The sequence below is a fragment of the Pelobates fuscus genome, chromosome 12 (genome assembly GCF_036172605.1).
Source record: "Pelobates fuscus isolate aPelFus1 chromosome 12, aPelFus1.pri, whole genome shotgun sequence".
NCBI lineage: Eukaryota > Metazoa > Chordata > Amphibia > Anura > Pelobatidae > Pelobates > Pelobates fuscus.
In genome coordinates, this window is record NC_086328.1 from 8,651,369 (window position 1) to 8,672,896 (window position 21,528).

The 21,528-nt window shown below is 40.1% G+C and overlaps 1 protein-coding gene across 2 annotated transcripts in view; it reads left to right on the forward strand.

Annotated features, from left to right (window-relative positions):
* The window catches only part of CDH13 (cadherin 13), a 535,505-nt gene extending 525,760 nt beyond the window's left edge, over positions 1-9,745 (forward strand). Inside the window, exons 14-15 of one of the 2 annotated variants that reach the window (XM_063437863.1) lie at positions 3,555-6,495; positions 6,536-9,745. In XM_063437863.1, the coding sequence (XP_063293933.1) occupies positions 3,555-3,562 (8 nt within the window). In that variant the 3' untranslated portion in view covers positions 3,563-6,495; positions 6,536-9,745. The remainder of the gene's footprint in view (positions 1-3,554; positions 6,496-6,535) is intronic. The other variant, XM_063437864.1, reaches the window with a different exon arrangement.
* The last annotated feature ends 11,783 nt before the right edge of the window (positions 9,746-21,528 follow it).

A 21,528-nucleotide genomic window follows, 5' to 3' on the forward strand; every position in this document is an offset into this window, starting at 1 on the left:
CAAGAAAAAGTATGTGAACCCTTTGGAATGATATGTATTTCTGCACAAATTGGTCATAAAATATGATCTGATCATCATCTAAGTCACAACAATAGACAGTCACAGTCTGCTTAAACTAATAACACACAAAGAATGAAATGTTGCCATGTTTTTATTGAACACACTATGTAAACATTCACAGTGCAGGTGGAAAAAGTATGTGAACCCCTAGACTAATGACATCTCCAAGAGCTAATTGGAGTGAGATGTCAGCCAACTGGAGTCCAGTCAATAAGATGAGATTGGAGGTGTTGGTTACAGCTGCCCTGCCCTATAAAAAAACACACACCAGTTCAGGGTTTGCTTTTCACAAGAAGCATTGCCTGATGTGAATGATGCCTCGCACAAAAGAGCTCTCAGAAGACCTACGATTAAGAATTGTTGACTTGCATAAAGCTGGAAAGGGTTATACAAGTATCTCCAAAAGCCTTACTGTTCATCAGTCCATGGTAAGACAAATTGTCTATAAATGGAGATAAATCAGCACTGCTGCTACTCTCCCTAGGAGTGGCCGTCCTGTAAAGATGACTGCAAGACAACAGCGCAGACTGCTCAATGAGGTGAAGAAGAATCCTAGAGTGTCAGTTAAAGACTTACATAAGTCACTGGCAAATGCTAACATCCCTGTTAGAGAATCTACAATACGTAAAACACTAAACAAGAATGGATTTCATGGGAGGATACCACAGAGGAAGCCACTGCTGTTCAAACTAAACATTGCTGCATGTTTACAGTTTGCACAAGAGCACCTGGATGTTCCACAGCAGTACTGGCAAAATATTCTGTGGACAGATGAAACCAATGTTGAGTTGTTTGGAAGAAACACACAACACTATGTGTGGCGAAAAAGAGGCAAAGCACACCAACCTCATCCCAACTGTGAAGTATGGTGGTGGGGGCATCATGGTTTGGGGCTGCTTTGCTGCGTCAGGGCCTGGACGGATTGCTATCATCGAAATAAAAATGAATTCCCAAGTTTATCAAGACATTTTGCAGGAGAACTTAAGGCCATCTGTCTACCAGCTGAAGCTCAACAGAAGATGGGTGTTGCAACAGGACAATGACCCAAAGCATAGAAGTAAATCAACAACAGAATGGCTTCAACAGAAGAAAACATGCCTTCTGAAGTGGCCCAGTCAGAGTCCTGACCTCAACCTGATTGAGATGCTGTGGCATGACCTCAAGAAAGCGATTCCTACCAGACATCCCAAGAATATTGCTGAACTGAAACAGTTCTGTAAAGAGGAATGGTCAAGAATTACTCCTGACCGTTGTGCACGTCTGATCTGCAACTACAGGAAACGTTTGGTTGAAGTTATTCCTGCCAAAGGAGGTTCAACCAGTTATTAAATCCAAGGGTTCACATACTTTTTCCACCTGCACTGTGAATGTTTACATGGTGTGTTCAATAAAAACATGGCAACATTTCATTCTTTGTGTGTTATTAGTTTAAGCAGACTGTGATTGTCTATTGTTGTGACTTAGATGATGATCAGATCACATTTTATGACCAATTTGTGCAGAAATACATATCATTCCAAAGGGTTCACAACTGTATATCATTCAGCTATCTCATTTATCTCTCTTCTTTGATATGACCTCTAGTAATGTTACCCCACAATGAAAACAGTCTAAATGTGGTCAGGTTTCAAACACAACATGTTAATATATACACACGCTGGTAAACATGACTGCAAAAGTTGCAACTGACAGCCCTATCACACTTATTTGGGTCAAACTATCCAGATTTAAGTTTGGGAACATTCCCAGATAGCAGGTTTTCCTATATTTCAGTGTTTTCCCCAATGAGTGAGGGCTCAGCTAGGTCATACTCAGAAGAGGTCTGCCAATTCACTCAGAGTTCCAGAGAGTGCCACCAGAATGAGTGCCACCATTTATAAGCCAGATGGATGCAGGATTCTGGTTTTAGAAAGATGCAGGGAGAACGCACCATCTATTTTTTTTCCACTGAATGTATGTCAAGGTGTTTGCTTGTTAATTAATAATCTTTAATACATGAATGACTTGATAGGTTTGACAGGCAGCTGCTCCTCTTGGGATATCAGATTTCCAGCTGTGAAATTGGGACACCTTACGAGCATACACCCTGCCCTATATTCCCTTTTTAATTCCGCTAGGCATCACTCTTTTGCATAAGTGACACCAGAACCTTTTGTACACCGCAAAATTAATCAGATCTCCCTAGGCACGATCGAGGTTCTCTGCTCAGAACAAGGGAGGCTGTGTCATTAAATGACCTTAATTTTAAATGCTTTATTGAATTAATTACGGCTAATTGTGTTTCCCAACAGCAAGATAAGTTGCTTATGCATCTCTAGACTATTTGTAATACTTATGTCAGAAAGGGAAGATGACATGGAGAGATTTTTACTCTAGTCTACTTAGAGCATCCCTTCTCCAACCCCCCTCCCCCCCCACTCTGACTATAGGTTTTACAACATACAATAATACATATAATAATACAATGATGAGCTTTTTTTATTTACTCATATAATCATGTCAATCATAGTTCAACCCTTGACAAATGTTGTACCTGTCGGTATATCCACACGTTTATAAATTGGATAACTAGGTTGTGCTTTATTACATGTACTATGATGATGACATGAGTTACTTTGGTAAATGAAATAAAGCTTCTCATTTTACTATTATCTCTATTGATGTGCACTTGAAACTATTTTATGTTGTAGCATTGCCTGTGACAACTAGGGGGAGTGGTACTTTATTTTTTTTTGCATCCATTACTAACTACAGGTGTAGCGTGCTCATCTATCTGCACATAAGCTATATCTAGCGGTTTCTCTAAACCCCCTAAGTATTATCACAGACTCCTGTGGTAAGATAGCCACTGTTTTTATTAAATAGTATATATTCCCAGCTGTCATGTCCTCCAACACTCAGGGATTGCAGAACTGTAGAATTATAGCCAATGGCTTACTGTTAACCTGAAGACAATAAGGAAGAGAGGTCAAGATCACTACAACCTAGTTTGACTTATTATTGCTACTAAATACAAATAACCCTTAACATCACACAGTGTAATTAATTACTAAATTAATTTACTGTATCATTTCAGCAGGTGACCTGCTCCTTTGAAACGTATTATAGATTGTGGGGGTGAGAGGAGCCAGCAGTATATTTCTCTAGGTGGGGATTGTTTGGTAATGCCACCAGCTGATGCAACCTACCCTTTTCAATCTATTGCTGTAGACCTTGTCATGCAGGGGTAGAGCTGCTAAGTCTTATTCTCCACAGTACAGAGCATAAATCCTACTACAAGAGGGAAATAAATCAAGACAGTCCCCTCCTTGGCTAATGATCTGGTTTCCTTCTGGCAGCATGTGAATTTTAGATATATTAGGCCGGCACTTTTCACCTATGTGCCCAGCAATAACACTATCCTTGGGCAAGGACCCGTCTATGGTCATTAGTTGGGCACCTGAGGTTACTGTGCGGAGTTCATCTTCTAACAAGTCCTTTCTCTGTTTCTCTAGGTCTGTGAGTGCTGTTGACTTTTCTAAGCTGGCTACCACATTGTCATGGCAACAAGAAGAGGGAAAGTGTTATCAGAAGATTGCTGTTTACAATTCCTTCATGACTAGGCCTCAACTGCTCCAGACTCTGTTTAATTTGCAACCTCAATTAGTCTATAAAATGGCACACCAGTCCTTGACAGCACCTGTTCCTGCATTGTTTGTATTAATGGATGCATACGGAAGACGCACGTTACAAGGTTCCTGGATGGAAACACAAGAACATTATTGTAAAACTGCCCTCCTTACTGGCTGGCTACAGATTGGTTACACGCTCACATTTTGTTTTTATGACACTGTACTGATTAGCAAACCTAAAACAGTATGAACGGTATGTCTGTCAGCAATCCATGTACGTGTGCTTCATGTGAATCCGATCCGAGACCGCCTTGCAGCCAGGCGCTCCCTGCCTGTAACCGGCGTGTCTCGTAAGAAACATGCTGTGTGCACTGAACCAAAACCCTTCTAAATACACTGAAGGATTTCTTAATGAGTTCATGTTAATACGATTACCAATCAAGACAGGACAGGAATAAAGGCTTTGCCGAGCTGTGATGTTGAAGTAATACATTAAAGATACATTCACGGTGCAACTAATATGTAATAAGATTTTGTATAAACACATTGTAAGCCTGTCAGACCTAATTAAAGTTACTCAGCCCCTTCATTTCGGGAGGAGCGTGGCATTCAATGCTCTGCTGCAAATTTTAGAGACGGCTTCCATCTTGTAACGCGCAGACTTATGCTATTACGCAACGCATGTCATGCATTGTAATCACAGGGTTGCTAATCAGGGCAGACTTCGTATCTTGTGCAGCCTAGCTGTAGAGATCACTAATCCTCGGAGTGCAAAGGGTTCTGTAATAAATAGCTACAAAATGCTCTGCACACCCCTCTCGCACAGGAGGTAGTTTAGGAATATGCAATCTCTGATACACAGATAATGGTGGTAGAGGGGAGGGAGGGAGGGGGACAAAATCTATTTTGTAAATTTATTTACAGTAATGTAAGGCACTACTAAATATATAGAAACAAACATTACAGAAAAGAAAGGTGGAAATTAGTTTAACATTAGAAAATCTGACTGACTGAAAGTTGGAGGTAAATCAAAAGAGCAGGTTAACCCTTTAACAGCTAGATCAGCGGTATTGTAATGCTATCTCTCTGGCAGCAGCTACATGTTTAGATGTGAAGATATTGCAGATAGACACACGCAGACAATTTATTTCCATTCTACATTTAGATGTCTGTTGGTGCCTCCACTGGGTATTTTTTTTTTTTTTATTAGCAATAGGATTTATTTTTCCTTTTTTTTTTTGTGCATTAACATATTAGGTAAAGCACATTTGCCCTTAGAGCATAATATATTACAAACATATTTAATGAAGAAATTTAAAAGCAAATATTTTGTATCAGTCTTTGGAAAGAGAGTAAAACAATATAAAAAATAAAGTTCTATTATATGATGTGAGCATGTCACAAACAGATACTCTAGTGAGTGCTACAATTTGCACAGGATTTCATGACCTGTAAAGGAAGTCAGTCGAGCTCATCTAAAACTTTTATAAAGTATTCTATTAGAGACATACAGCAGCTTTAATAAGTGAACTAGTCTGACTGACTGATCCCCATGCCTGCTGGACCACTGTTTCCAAAATAAATGGGTAAATAAACTTAGACTAAAAACATAGCTTTCATTGTGTAACTAGAATCTTGCAGCTGCATTCTTTAATTAGCATTTCTATTGTATCCTTTACGTTAGATTCTGTCTTTAGAACAAATCTGTTCACCATGTATGCATTTAGTTTATTTTTAGATATATAAATATAATGCATTTTTACTAGTGTTACACAGACGATGAAGTATGTTTTGTGACGTAGAACACGCTGTACAATAGCTAAAATGCAGTAATACAAATTGAGCATGGCATTCCAAGCCCCAATTGTGATCGGAAGAAGATCCTATGTTCCTAGTTTGATATAGAGCAGACACTCTGTGCCATAGTGTATTGCCTTTTTTTTTGGACGATCTTTATTGTTTCATCAAAACACAAGGCAGGCATACATAACAGGAATACAGAGGTAATATAATAAGAATGAACGTGGATCGGCTGACCAATAGCCTCAGTCGTCGTGTATTGCCTTTCTAATACTAGACTAGACTCTGAGAACCAAGCAGATATATATGGGGACACAAACTGCTTTTTATTTTGATTGTTGATGGAAATTAAGTATTATGATATCACTGTGCCAGAAGATGTAAGTTGTTTTGTCCCCATTTTTGGATTAAATCCCATAACAGCGACTCAATAATTGTGGCAACCGCATTTCTATTACACTAGTTTATATAGAAACTCTCTTTCCTCAATTGCTTGCTGTGATGTAATAATATCCATAAATCACTTGTATTTAAGATGAAATTGATTATTTGAAATAATTTGAAATTGAAATTGATTCTCAAATAATGGTTATAGAGGCTGCTCAGCTCCTAGGATTACGCCCATTCATTGCCCAAGCCCCGTAGCACACTTAAAGCGAGTCCCCAGGGGTATCTGTAACTATCAGCAGGAATTGAACAATGTCCTCTGTATTCCAGACCACTAAAAATAAACTATTATGTTTACAAACAGGGCATCAGGACCTGCAACTCTAGGATCACAACTTCAATAATTATAGATAGTCTCCTCTTATTTAATAATGTCATACTTTACCGTCATCCCTCCACTCCAATAAACCTCTGTTCAGCTACAGATATATTATGCGTAATGAGAGTTCACTTTATCAATACTGTTACAGGAGCAAAATATGTAAGTCTAGCTAAAGTGTATATTGTCAGATAAAGATAACAGACTGAGAATAGTCAGTGTTCTGAATAAACGGATACATCGCAAAATACATGAGAGGTAATCTACACACACACACTATATATATATATATATAGAGAGAGAGAGAGAGAGAGAGAGAGAGAACGAGAACGACATGATATCTGATATACACACACATACATTTTATATCAGATTCAACTACTTAATGGAAATCATTAGCTCTAGAAAAACCAAAAGAGTGTTATTTCACCTTATTAGTCCTTGAAACGGCTAAAAAGCAAGCAGTACTGTGAGTTCAGCATTAAGATACATGGGAGAAAAGGTCAGTTTCTGGCATGCTGCCACTGAGACTATAGTGCTGGTTGCACAGCTATGAAGTGGCTGTACTGAAGATGATTGCAATGAATAACAAGTATGTACTGTAAGGTTAAGTTCTCAAAGACCAGTCTGAACGGTGCATTTTAGAATATTTGGAACGATCTGCTGCTGATAAAGTATTTATATCTATGAGGTTCGCGAGTGGGACTGGCTGCCCTTGTCAGAGTAATGTGCCCATTTAATTTGGAATAGGGCTTTGCTGAAAGATCGATCTAAAGTTCAGTTGTGGACAAGCAACACTTTCGTAGCCATTCATCTTCTCTCTGAACAGTGTGACTTCTCATTTTTTTTTTAAATAAAAAAAATAGATGAACAAAATACCACTTACAGAATTATTTTAAAAAAAAATTAGAACAAGTATATCCACTGTCTGCTGTGTAACATGATAGAAAACATTGTAGGAGAGATTGATATACACTGCCAACACAAACAATTCCTGATTAAACTCTTTAAAGATGGTGGCTCCCAACGGCTCTATGATTGTGTGAGGCACTGTATGTCACTGTAAACAGACAACCATGCACAGGTTTGGTTTAAATGCATCAGCTGTACCTGCTGGTGTGGCTTTTGGGGTAATTATTTCCACTAAAAGTAGTTCATGGGGGAAATCTGAACATATCTTGTAGATCCTCAAGATTTCCTTATTTAGTGTGATACTCCAAGCACCATAACCACTATAGTACACTTTATTGGTTATGGTGCTAGGAACACCCAGGATTCCCTAAGTAAAAGGGCAAACTGTTTTTCAGTGGTTTGCCTGTTACCTGGGTTCTGCTTGGCTCCAAATCTTCCCTCTAAGAGCTGCAGAAACTGCCATTCATTCATGGGCTGAGAGCATTCTCAGCCAATGATTGTCCCCCAAAACTCTCCTTCAGGGCTGGCTAACGGCTGCCGGAAGTGAAGTTGCTCTTTGATGCAGCAATATAAAATATCTAAATTGATACTGAAACACTGCACATTCAGGCTCCTTGCTCTAAGACCTCTTCAATACACAGAAGTGGTCAAGTGCTTGGCGTAACCCTTTAAACCCGAATATATCTTTTTACATTATTCTTTTTAATAGGTAAAGTTCTGGCGGTTCTAAAAGACCTGTATCTTTTATATGTTTTTGCTCCAGTTTCTATAAAGAGCCTGTAAAGTAATAACAGCTGAAATTATATAAACAGCAGCTCAGCATCTACAGAACTAAACTCTATTTCAGAGTTTACTCTCCAGGATCTGAAAAATGTCTTTGGCACGTGGATCTGGAAGTAGAGCCATTACCATGGAAACCAATGGAATATGCCGCTGATAGCTCCACATTTAATCATTTGCCCCCTAATTGCCACTAATTTGCAGTATGTTAAAATTCTATGAAATAGTACATATACAGTGAGTACGGTACTGAAATAAAGAAAGCCTCCAGTGTATCGGTCCTTGTTTCCTAAATCCATTATTTTAGTCTAAATTTTGTAAGTCAATAATCAGTTCATTCTTAGTGAACAAACCTCCTGGGTAGTGATAGTAAGTAGACCTTTTTTGTTTTACCACACATGCTTTTTTTACTACAGTAGTAACTAGAAATAGATGCTCTTGGCTAATTTGCTACAGATAGATTGAAGAGGTTCCTTATTGGAATCGGTTGATGGTATTATACAGGTTTCTGTATCAGGCCACCATCAGGGGGGTACAAAGCCATGCAACTCAAGGGGCCCTGACAGACTGTAGGGCCCGCTGGCTTCCCTGAGAGTGAGGGTCTGTGAAACAGGAGAATCCGTGAGCCCCTCTGCACACTGATTCTCCTGCAATGTTATGCTGTCTGATTGAGGTGATAGAGATATCTCCTGTAACTGGAGCTCTTTGCAATGACGCAAGCCTCTTTCCACAATGGTTCCTTCTGGACAGCAGCACTGACATAATGTGTAGTCCTCTGAGGGAGCTGTGTAGGTGCAGCAGACACCAGGGAAACCACACCCCTGCACCAAAAAGGACACAGACAAGAGTGTGGCTAACATAATTGTGGATATATGTATACGTTAAGGAGTAAAGTTCTCTAGAATTGTGTGTGTGTGTTCGCTCTTTGTTTCTCTGGGGCCCAAAAATATGGCAACCTCACTCCAATTAAAAGCTATTCCAGGACATACCCAACACCAGGAGACACTGTGTTACTGTGGGAATCTGTGTAAATATTGTTAGCACCAATCGTTCCCAATCCACAAGGTAACCAAAAGTATAGGAATTAGGTGTTTCTCAGTATCCCCATATGAACTAGACTGCTGGTGTTGGGAAGACAGGTTTATTCAATAGTTCCCTTCAATGTTCGATGTAGAACAGGCCTGTCCAACCTGCAGCCCCCCAGATGTTGCTGAACTACAACTCCCATGAGTCTTTCAATGAAACAGATAGCCAGAGAATCATGGGAGTTGTAGTTCAGCAACATCTGGGGGGGCCGCAGGTTGGACAGCCCTGATGTAGAAGGTATGGTTACAGACAACGCAAGAGCCTAGATGTGTCTGTTCAATATCACAGCAATCCGCGCAGGAGGTAAGCATACTAGCCCTCCTATTGGTGGTCTGGAGATAAAGCCTAAAAGCCAGCCACCTTGCTCTGTTGCGTGCACTTCAAGAATATGCCTGGTGTATTAGAGTCCCTGTGAATGGATATGTGTCAATATAAAACGTTATGAATGTGTCAGAAAATGTATTTTCACCATGAACGTGTAACTGACTTACTGAGCATCTGAAGTATCACCCCAAACAAATTCAAGATTATTGTTTTCCTTTTATATTTCATAGAATGATAAATAAGGAGTGAGTGGAGGAGATCGTTTTTGCAATCCCTGGGAAGATCCTAGTTACTGAACTGCTTGCTGTTACTGAGGTGTAAATAAGCATTTTGATTTATGATGTGGTTGCAAAGAAACTTGTAATTTATTTGTGAAATGCTCAAATAAAGGATCTCTGGACTTTTATATACCTTGTAGAAACTTTCTGTCTTCCTTATTGATATATCTATAGATATACTAAGGGCGTATTCCTTGCAAAACACTATACAACTAAAAACTAACTCTTGGTTCATAGAATAGACACACAACTTGTTTATAGCAACGTCTGACAAAAAAAAATGAATAATGTAAATAAAGAGGCCTAACTAAGTTTATAACAGTTCCAAATCAACAAATGTACCATTTATCATTAAGATGTTGTAACATCCACCCTCTGCTGAGATTGGTCCCTGCTTGGCAACATTTCACTGCTAGCACATCGACATCAGTCACTCCATTACTATATTCCCCCAGAAAGCGTGAGAATACTTGCTGGGGTCAGATGGCACACCCAAGCTATTATACTACTACATGTCTCGTGTTTGTCAGCTGGGATTTCCGATTCCACAATAGTTGGAGGTTTGACTTTTGGCCAACCCAGTTTTAAAGGTCCATGATAAAAACAGTGACCTTTGGGTGTGGCTAGCTGAGCATCTAAGCAGACGTGTTTACAGGGAGCTCCTGTTAAACACTCCAAAAACACACCAAAAAGCCACGAAAATCCTGCAGCCTAACTCCACAACTGGGATACTGATTACCCTGAACCCCTCAAAAGAGAGATGGGGTGCAAACACCGAAAATTACTGGCATCTGAGGCTTTCAAACTGCCCGATATTAGGTGGTCATTCGATAGGCCGCAACAGCCAACACAGCCTAAGATGGCGGCTGGCAGGCCTCGAGGTTCCACTGAGTCGGAGATGTCTCCAGATGAAGAGGGACCTGCGACAACAAAAGCCCCCCAGTGGGGTATACCGGAGAGATGACTCTGACTCAGACACACCACCCTCTACCAAAGGGGATATTAAAAATCTCCGGCTCGAGCGCCATCATGTCTCGCAGAGGAGTGGTAGAGACCCGAGAGGAGGAAAGAGATGACATCCTCACAGAGACTTGAGCCAACATAGAGGATCTTTCCCAGCAGCTCCAGCGACTCACCCGCATCGTCACTACCATAGCAGCCAGGCACCACAAGAAAAACATACGCATTCTGTCAATGTCTGCAATTAGTCATTTAGCTGCATCTGTTACATATAAACAGTACAAACTTATTGCCATTCAAACTAAACTTTTAATTGGCCCAGACACATGCTTGGCAGAACGAAAAATACAATGAAATGACATGGCTCTGGAATAGATTCATTCATTTTGTAGCAACATGCTTGACCTGGCTCTGTCTCTGGGTATCGGACACTTTGTCTTATTTTGCGTCGTACACATGGCAGTACAATTTGCTTTTAATTCGGCAATAAACCCTTTGTGGCACATGTCACAACCCATAGGTCTCTCTGGCTGCTCTGGACTACGATTCCTTAGTGCTACTACCCCCGGTCTGGCTAAGTATAATGGGAGGTATAACGCACTACAAATGCCTCTTAAATGGAGAAAACTGTAGGAATGTAGGCTTCGATTTAATATTTTTGGATACGTTTTTGGAGTGATTTTTTTTTCAAAGAATTAAAATGTAAAAAAAATATAAATAAATACCAAATATATAAAAAATAAAATAAAATATCAAAACATTTTTCAAAATGTGAAATCATTTTAATTTACTGAGACATGGTGGAGAGACCACATGCAAACAACTAACTCCTCTGAAAAAAGAGATTGGATAACAAGCTTTACAGCTTGACCACGTGAGTTCCACTACAGAGCATCCTCATCTTCCTTTCAGAAGTTTAGGGGGAAAAAAATTCAAATCAAGCCGACAATAATTCCCACCTACCACAAGACTAGACAATCTCACGTCCTGCTTTCTCGCTTAAAACCTCCCTGGATTCACACCTGTATAACTGCAAATTACAACTTGAAGTCCATTGAAGCTATTCTCTCCACAGGAACCTACCCCATGAAATCCAGACTTGGCAAATCGATCCTTTTACCTTTAATTATTCAAGATATATTGTATTTTGTATGTCTATGGTCCTAATGTTCCCAATAATGTATGTATGCCAAGATTACTGTGACGGACCACCTGGCACCCCAACTGGGTACCTCCGTCAATCACTGGTTCTTAGTAATCCTTGAGTACCATAAGTACCGCACCGGACACCATAACCACCGTAAACCCCACAAACCACTGCAGCTTGGTTGGGGTCTCGCTGTCCTCCACCCACCCTGGACCCAAGACCAGGATCCAGCTTCCAGTGGGGAGACCTCTCCTAGTACAGAGAGCGAAGCAGGCTGCTCTTACAAGAGCAATCATTGTGATCTAAGGGAGAATAGTAATTATAGCAGTCCCCAGAGTGTGAATATAGCTCTCCAATCCCCCAAACATGAGCCTAGACTTCATGAAGGGTAAAATAAATATATTTAATGGTAGCCACAACTGGCCTTATATTCAGGTCCCTATGCAAGGGGAACTCCCCTCTGAACCTGAGAGTAGACTACAGTAAAAATATATACACGATTACATTGGCTCTCAGGTCCAGAACACCCCCATACAAAATAGGTCAATCCCTCCTCTATGCCTGGGAGATTATTGAGTCAAGCTGTATTAAACTCAGTTATCTCCAGGCATAAAAAACACACGTTTTTACAAACCCCACAAATACCTTAAAACACACAACATCCCCACAAAAGTTACATCCCCTTATAGCCCTGCCTGATCTGGATGACCAACATATCCAGAAATCATCCAGATCAGTTCAGGGGCTCAGGAATTTCCTGGAAGTCATAATTTGACCCACTGCACGGCCCCATGCCAATAGTTCCATAGAATCGCGGCTATGTACGGCTGAGGACTGACCGGGAGCCGCGAAAAATAGTTCCAGGGCGTTCGCGGCTAAGTCCCCCCTGAAGTCTACTTGCGGTTTTGGTCCATGCAAACGGTCCCTAGGGAGCTAGCGTTCGGTTTTATGCGCACAAACGGAAAGTGCGGAACCAGGGGGAATAAAATATGGGTCTCTACAGTTGCTGACCTGGCCCATAGTCGATGGGCAGGAGGTCAGCTTCCACACTCCTCAAGGAGTCCGTGGCAAACGTCTGTAAAAAGCGGTGTGTGTCACAATTACCACGCTACTCTCTTCTGCACAATTGGGCAGGTCACTTGTGGCGGTGTGACAGCAACAATGTACTGACTTCTCACTTGACAAATTACCTTCCCAAGAGACCTGCTCACCGAATGATAATCAAGGACTTACTAACTTTCTCCACCCCTTAAACCTACATAATCCTTTGCATAGAAAACAGAAAGTGTAGGCGCTCACGGTGAAACAGGCTGCGGTATACAATACAAGGACTACCAAAACCTTGTGTGGTGGAATAGACAAGATAAAAAATCAAATATACGCTAGCAGTATACGCTATTTTTTATCTTGTATAATCCTTTGCATATCTTACACGGCTTGGAAGGTGACTACACATAGCACTCCCAAGTACATAATTCCTTGCATCAACATGTTCTTGACAAGCAATTTCTCTTCTACATTGAAACATTGAGATTTCCCTCCTATCTATTTAATAATGCCTCATTTAAAGCACACATTGTGGCCTTCTGGGTTAAATTATTGGTGACAAGCTGAAGTTGCTTTGGGAGACATTGAAACCTGTGATGAGGAGTCAGACTGTCTCCTTTGTGGCAGTTTGACCTAAGAACATTTTAGCATGACCTAAATTACGACATTCTACAAATACTGCTACTCCAATGTCTGCTAGCGAAACCATCTTCTACAAAGTTAATTAGGCTCTGGAACCTTATATCTGTATAAAAGCACAGTCCACTTTGGATTCACACACACTATTTATTTTGGTGGGGTGGAAGGTGTACACACATTGCTGATGATCTATGACAGGTAAGTGCAGTGCTAGTTTTCCATGATTATTTTATTATTTCTTCACATTAATAATGAGTGGATGGTTTTTCTTACTCTTCTTTAAGGTTTGTGTCCAAGCCAAATGACACCATTGAATGTCATGTTAAAAGATCCTTTAATCCTCATGTGTCACTGTGTCACTGTAAAGAATTTCATTTTAATTCCTTATCAGCTAATGTATGATTTAATGACAGTAATTATCAAAGTACCATGCACAGCATGAGATAAAAAAAGCATAAATGGAACTCTGCCCACTCTTATATATAATTTACATTCTACCAGCTTCAATGACCAACAATGGACGTGATGCAGTAGGCACCAATTCTAGTTCACTGTTGGATGGTATATCTCATGATGCTCAGCTATAAGCACATTTAGTAAGCGCTAAAGATTAGCCATCATAGGCCTAGGAATATATATTAAAAGACCACTAAAGGCACCCCATTTATCTCAATGATGTATCTCAATGAAGTGGTATGGGCGCAGTGGTCCTTTAGTTTTAACCCTGCAAAATAAAATATTGCTGTTTAGTAGATACGGCAATGCTTACATTGCAGGGTTAAACACATCTATCGGTGGTTTTCCTGACAGCCAGGCCCAGTGGGAGCCTAATGCAGCCCTTGTGTCTGTCGATAAAGCTAGGCTAGGTGCCTACAATGACAAAATGTATGTTTGCCAGTGTAGGTAGAATCCTTGCACCAGCCCTGCTGACAGCCAATAGAAGTGCTTTCGCTGTGAGAACAAAGTCAATTTCTGATCTGCTAACCTCCAATACGAGCGCTGCGTTGCCGCACATGCGCTTTTAGCTTCCAATGCTCCTTTATGGGGAAAATTTGACTGGATTTTTAGATGTGTCAGCATATTGTGTTGGAAAGCAGGAGGAGCAGTTGCTGAACTTTATAACTTTCTGAGCCAAAATGTTTCTCCTACAATGCCACCACGATCCAGGTTCTATGTATGGGTTAAAGCGAACAGGGGTGCAGAGAGAATAACACACAGACAGGCCTATCTTTATTTTAACATATCACTAGTACTTGAAGCATGTGGCTCGTTCAACTGCGCCATATTGTAGGACTGTGTCCTGCACAGTTGGGCATAAGGTGCATCCTGCCCAGGAGGCCTTGAGTCAGTTCCCCCTGTGCCACACCTGTCTACCCTATGGAGAAATGCTGGTTTACAGGCTACTTTCATCTTGGCTTTTTATTGATAGCATTTTTTCTTGTATTTTTCTCTTTTTGTCTTCCTACTGAACAACGATGGCACAGTCTAGTTTACAGTGTTCTGGACTTTCCGATCTTTTTCTACAGGGCCCTATGGGGTGGAATCCTTGTGTTGATAATTGTTGTTTCAAATTGTAAAGGAATTCTATAGGGTCAGGAACACAAACATGTACTCCTGACCCTATAGTATTAAAACCATCTAGCCTGCTCCCCCCCCACCCCCGCCCCCTAAATATAGTAACATCTTACTTGTATTCAACTCTGCAGCTGCTGCCTCTGACCTGCCTGCACACCTGACAGGGGCAGAGCCAGCACAGGACAAACACAGCCCTGGCCAATCAGCATATTCTCATAGAGATAAATTGAATCAATGCATCTCTATGAGGAAAGTTCAATGTCTGCATGCAGAGGGTGGAGACACTGAATATCAGTTGCACTGTGCAGCATTGCCCCAGAAAGCACCTCTAGAAGCCATCTGAGGAGTGGCCAGTGGAGTTGTAACTAGGCTGTAATGTAAACACTGCATTTTCTCTGAAAAGACAGTGTTTACAGCAAAAAGCCTGAAGGTAATGATTCTACTCACCAGAACAAATTCAATAAGCTGTAGTTGTTCTGGTGACTATAGTGTCCCTTTCATTTTAATTTTTCTTTTATTTTCTAAAAAGTGTGGCATTCATGACAAGTTAGGTCTCATATTCAAACCTTTTTTCGTCTTACATAACTTTGTTGACATGTTACTACTTACCTGCAAAAATAAAGAATGTCAAAAACAGATGAGCAAAAGAAAAAAAAAATATTATTTTGCACTTAAACTAGAGAAACGATGCACAGATGTACATATTCTCCAGGGGTCTTTCCACTTGATGCTGCTTATATTTATAGTACATGATAAATTAACACTTTCCACAAATTAATGAAGCTGATGAAGTAATAAACAATCATTAATAAAGATTCTGACACGCGATTTCTCCTCTCATGGAGAGGTACGACGTGACAGATACGGTTTTAATTCACTAATAAGAAAGAACTAGACTGACATATCTTTGGTACGGGACCGGACTTTGGTCTGCAATAGCCAAAGCTAACATATTATGCATTGTGATGGGTGTAAGTGATCCAGCTTTGATCACTGTGACCGTATAATTCAGGGGTCCTAGACAAGTACTGGCTAACATTTGCAGCCCAAATACTTCTGAACTCCATTTCCCATAATGCTCACTAGGCCTTTGGGCTTGCTGAGTATCATGGTAAATGTAGTTTACAAACATGTGGTGTGGCAAGCGAAGACATCAGTCTTAGGAACAAAATCCCTCCTGTAGACAAGGTGAAAGATTGATCAGATCATGCATGACCCAGCTGAGTCTTTCCCCATCTCCCTAGCCAGTATCTTTCAAAACGTTTGCTTTGCCATTATTCATTTCCAACCCTGCTCTGCCTTATATGCTTACTAAAGAACAATATGAAACGCACATTCATCTAGCAGTCAGACTTCATTGTTCAGCAAGCCTCCCTCACTGTCATGTTCCTGAATGCAGCCTTTTAAATTGCTTCATTTTAACCTTGCATTGTGAGGCTTCAATGGATTATTTTTGCCCCTAGAAATGTTTCTTTTCCAAACAATGAAAGGGCCTTTTCTACAAAGTTCCAAATCAGAAGAGAGAGAGAGAGAGAGAGAGAGAGAGGTGCATGTGTGCTGGAAAATAGCCATTCATGGTCCTAATCACATTTTGTTATTTGTTTTATTTTAGCGTTCCAGAGCTAATGAAATAATTTCATGACATTTACAGCTTGATTTAAGTGGTAATTAAAGCAGAATTTATCACACATTCAATTTCTCCAAAAATACTGACTCGTCGAACATCCTTATCTTGTTTACTGTAGCGGTAACCGTTCCGCTGATTGTGAATATAATCATAATAAAAACATTACAATAAACCATTAAAAGAATGTCTTTTTTTCCTGGCTTTAAGTAGTGTTGCTCTGTGAGCACAGTAGCAAACATTGCGTCTCTTATTAGGGTTTTGTAAGAAAGGCAGCCTTTCATATTAGTGCCAGTTATTAGCCCATTCCAGGTTCCTTTATCATACAGTCACTGACTAGAAGCATCTCAGTAAGCAGATGGAAGTGTAAATTAATTGCTGGCACGCTGTGCACAGCCTGTGGTGCTGAGGACTGGTATATAGTATTCCTCTCTCACCACCAATACTTCCGACCGGTTTCCCTTGAGAGTAATCCTCTCTGCGTTGTGTTTTAATAATCAATGTAATATCCATTTGCCACCTTTTCCCAAGAAATAACATATACATTTATCCCCTTTATCTCGAGATAAATGGGGATAAAGTAAATAAATCTATGTCTAGTACTACTTAGGTATTTTATCCGATATTAGAACTAAATAGTCAGCCATAGTTCTTACCAGAGAGACGCTGTAAGTAGAATCTGTCCAATTAGATATCACATGAGAACAAATTAAAATAGAATATTGGGGGGATGGGGGGAGGGGGGGAGAGTGTACACCCTCTAACCTCAGTGAGTGCCCAGAGGATAAACACATTATCATAACCTAGATTAATGATTTTTGTGCTGTTGATCTCAAGGAGGGGGCATGTTCTAAAACTGACCCCATTATATTGTGCATGCATTTGTTACTTTTGCCACCCCTTTGCAGTTCTATAAAGAGTCCAGGGAAATTTTGAACATAAATACCTTTTTACCGCTCTGTTACTCTTCAGACTAGAAGCTTCCCAGCTGTTAGTCTGTCATTTCCTCTTTAAATTTCATATAGTTTCCTTTTGGAGACAGAGCGACACAATAATTCTCTATGAGGATCATTATATCAGGACTGAGAGTAAGCATCTTACAAATCAATGAAGAACATATAGTGCATTCCATATCTGCTGTCTGAATCCCTGCCGGGTGTCAGGGGCATGTAGTGGATATGTTTGGAATGTTCCCTCAAACAATAGCTGCCTTCCAATTTGACTATTCTGGCCCAACATTTGAAATTCATTCCATTAAGCTCATACTTCGCAAATGGAATTCAGTAAATACCACATACACTATTTCCAAACCTAATGTTACACGTGGATGTACTATATGCCATTTTAAACTTGTCTATAGTACTGTTAAATATTTTAAAACAACCCCATATGAAGCGGCATTGGATTTACCGTCACCCCTTAAGCCAGTTAGACATAACGCACATATGAGACTGCAGCCAGAGAAACTACAGCAGCCTCCTAACCCTCAAATATAACCGTGGCCAAGCACACTCAGATGCAAGTAGAGGGTGTAGTACACTTAATAATTAAGGTGTGATTAAACCGCGCTATAGAGAGAATACAGATAACCACACCATATGGCCTACCAATAGCATTGACGGACGTGACCGTTTAAAATAAAAATGGTGCAGGATGTTAATGTTCTTCTTATATAAAAATTGAATGTATGATACGGTTATGTGTCAATTCCAGACTGAATTTCCTTGTTATACCATGCATAACCTGTAACCTACCACCTGCACTACCAAAATAAAGAATTATAAAAAATATATATCTTCAAACGTCTTACTGCCATGGTTTTTGGCACTGACAGAAAAGAGGCAGACTGGAAAGTTCCTTAAAGGGACACTATAGTCACCTATGGGAAAGCAATTTGATTGGCTGAGATCATCAATTCTGATGTCAGCCAAAGAGGTGAATCAGGGGGAGGGCCAGCACTGGCATACCCACACGGCTCTGGAATAAGGGTGAGTTTTTAACACTGACCATGTAGTGTTCTTTTAAGCATAAAAGAGCACGTAAGATCTGTGCTTCTTTATTGACAGAGCACCAACATGTACTAAGAGCCATAAGGATGTGGAATTCTCTGCCTGAAGAACAACAATTGGATAAATACTTGCAAAAACATAACATACAGGGATATAATTTCTAATTAGTGGGGTAATAGCTTCTTGATCCAAGGAGACATCTGACTGCTATTGTGGGGTCAAAAAAGATTTCTTTCCGAGTTTGTTGCACAATTGGAAGCGCTTCAGACTGGCTTTATTGCCTTCTTTTGGATCAACAGCAATAACAGAGGTGAGAAAGGTTGAACTTGATGGACACATTTTTGTTTTTAGCCATGTAACTATGTAACTATATATATATTCTCTTTTTACCTATGTAACTATATATTCTCTTTTTAGCTATGTGACTATATATATTGTCATGTCTCTGCACTAGGGCACAGTAGGACAGCAAGGAAGCACAGTAACAGCGATCTGTGCCCCAGTTAATGAAATAGGATAAATATGCATATTTAGTTATAAAATTAAGAAGATGTACAGTACAATAGATTGCTATACACTAGTCAGTAATGTGGCCATAAAGTTAATATTTAAGCCATTCAGTACCAAAACTACTTATAGGAGGAGGAGGAGGCAAATTAAGCTTTCTTCCATTCTAAAGACTATGGTTAAGCATCAGTTGAAATACAGTTTCAAAGCAATTCATCTGGAAAAGCTATGTCCTGTGTTTCTATGTACGATATAGGTTCTAATCACATTTAGTTAGAGGAGCATTGTCGGGCTGCATCGTCCAGCCTACACCTTTCAGTGGTGATTGTGTTTTTTTTTTTTTTTTGTGGGATTGGGCTGGATGTTCTTTGCCATTTGCAGGACATTTAGCTCACCTTGCCATCATTAATTACAGCTGCCCTTACTACGTGATTCTTATCTTCCCCACAGTTATACCTACATCTCAGAAAATTAAATCCTGATGGATGCGTTCAAGCACACAATTGCAATATTTTAAGACTGTATGCAGATGTGCAGCTGAGATTGTATCTTTTTATTATTCTTTATTTTAGCAGTGCTTCATAGCAGACAAGGAGATAACATGTCACACAGGAGCTTTCAAGGGGAAGCAAGTTAAGCATGTTGACTTTGATAACAGAGCACAAATGTTTGAAAACAATTTTTAACAAGAGATCATAACTTGGTGTCACCTGAGGAGTCTGTTTCATGGGGAGTCAGTAGGGATATGATCTCAGGTACCCTAGTGTATGAGTTAGGATTATGCTTGGGATCGTCATGAGTGACCCAGGATGTAGTATTATTTATAAAGCGCCAACAAGATCCATAATCAGACAAGTTGGACGCACAGGAACAGAGGGGTTGAGGCCCCTACTTACATGCTAGAGGGAGTGGGGTATAGTGACACAAAAGGTAAAGGTAGAGTAGAAAAGTAGGTTGGTAGAGTAGTATTCACCGTGGCTGAGTATTTTGTTTTGATAACAGTTTCAGGAGAGGAATCAATGTGCGGGGAGGGAAAGCTGTTCACAGTTTAATTGATATGCTTTTGTAAAGAAGTACGTTTTCAAAGATTTTTTCAAGGAGTGGAGATTGGGTGAAAGTCTAACAGAGAGGTCAAGGGCATTCTTTGGGAACGGTGCAGCCCTAGAGAAGTCTTTAAGGTGAGCATCAGAGGTAGGAGTACAAACAGAGGTTAGACGTAGGTCTCTGACAGAGCGTAAGGGCCAAGATGGGACATATTTGTGTATTAGTGAGGATAACTAGGTCAGAGCAGCATTGTGTAGAGATTTGTAAGCAAGCGTCAGAATCTTAAGTACTATATCTTACAGGAAGTCAATGGAGGGACTGACAAAGGGGGGAGGCGCAGACAAGAAGTTAAGCATCGCCACCGCATTCATTATAGACTGTAACGGGGCAAGTTGAGAGTACGTAAAACCACCTAGAAGCGGATTACAGTAGTCAAGGCGAGAGAGGACAACAGCATGGACAAGCACCTTTGCCGTATCAGGCGTTAAATATGGTTGGATGCCCGCAATGTTTTTGAGATGGAAGCGGCATGATTCGGCGATTGATTGGACATGAGGGGTGAAAAAGAGGTCGGAGTAAAAGAGAACACCTAGGCAGTGAGCCTGCAAGGTAGAGGTGATGGTGGCGCCATTGACTTGGAGGGAGACGGGGTAGCAAAACCTGAGGGAGGGAAGACCTGTTTTGGGCAGGTTCAGTTTAAGGAGCCTCTATACAACCACACAGTAACTGAATGGGTCTTTTAATTCTCTAGTAGGATCTATAAAATCGTATTGTTATGGTGACAGTCATTGGTCCTTTAGGGGTTAACATAATTAAGTGGTCACTCTGATTGAGCCTTTGAGTATTAACACAATTGCTGCCTAATCCTTTCCCAGCAAGATTTTAATCACTGGTACTTTCAGAGAAATTATGGCAATAATCAAGCTTATTCAACTTGTGTTAACACATCATCGGCTCCAAAACGAGATTATCTCTTAATAAATTAAACAAAAATAATCCCAAAAATATTAACTTAAGTTCATGTACAATATACGGCCCTAGACCATTGGGATTTAAACCAAAATCCAATTCTATTATCTTTTCATTTTATCCCCTGCAACACACAATCCATTTTAATGTTATGCAAATCACATTTCCAAAAAACATAACACTTCTTTAATAAAATCAAATTAATCACAAAAAAACATAAAAAATACCCCACAGATTTCTAATTCTAAGAAGTCTCCATTTACTTTGTACTTTTTTTCTTTTTTTAATAGGGGAGTTCCTATGGGAAATAGATGGAAATAAAATAAAGCTACGGAGATATTTAATATATGGTAGGCTGATTACTGGGGCAATACTTCATATTTTTTACAG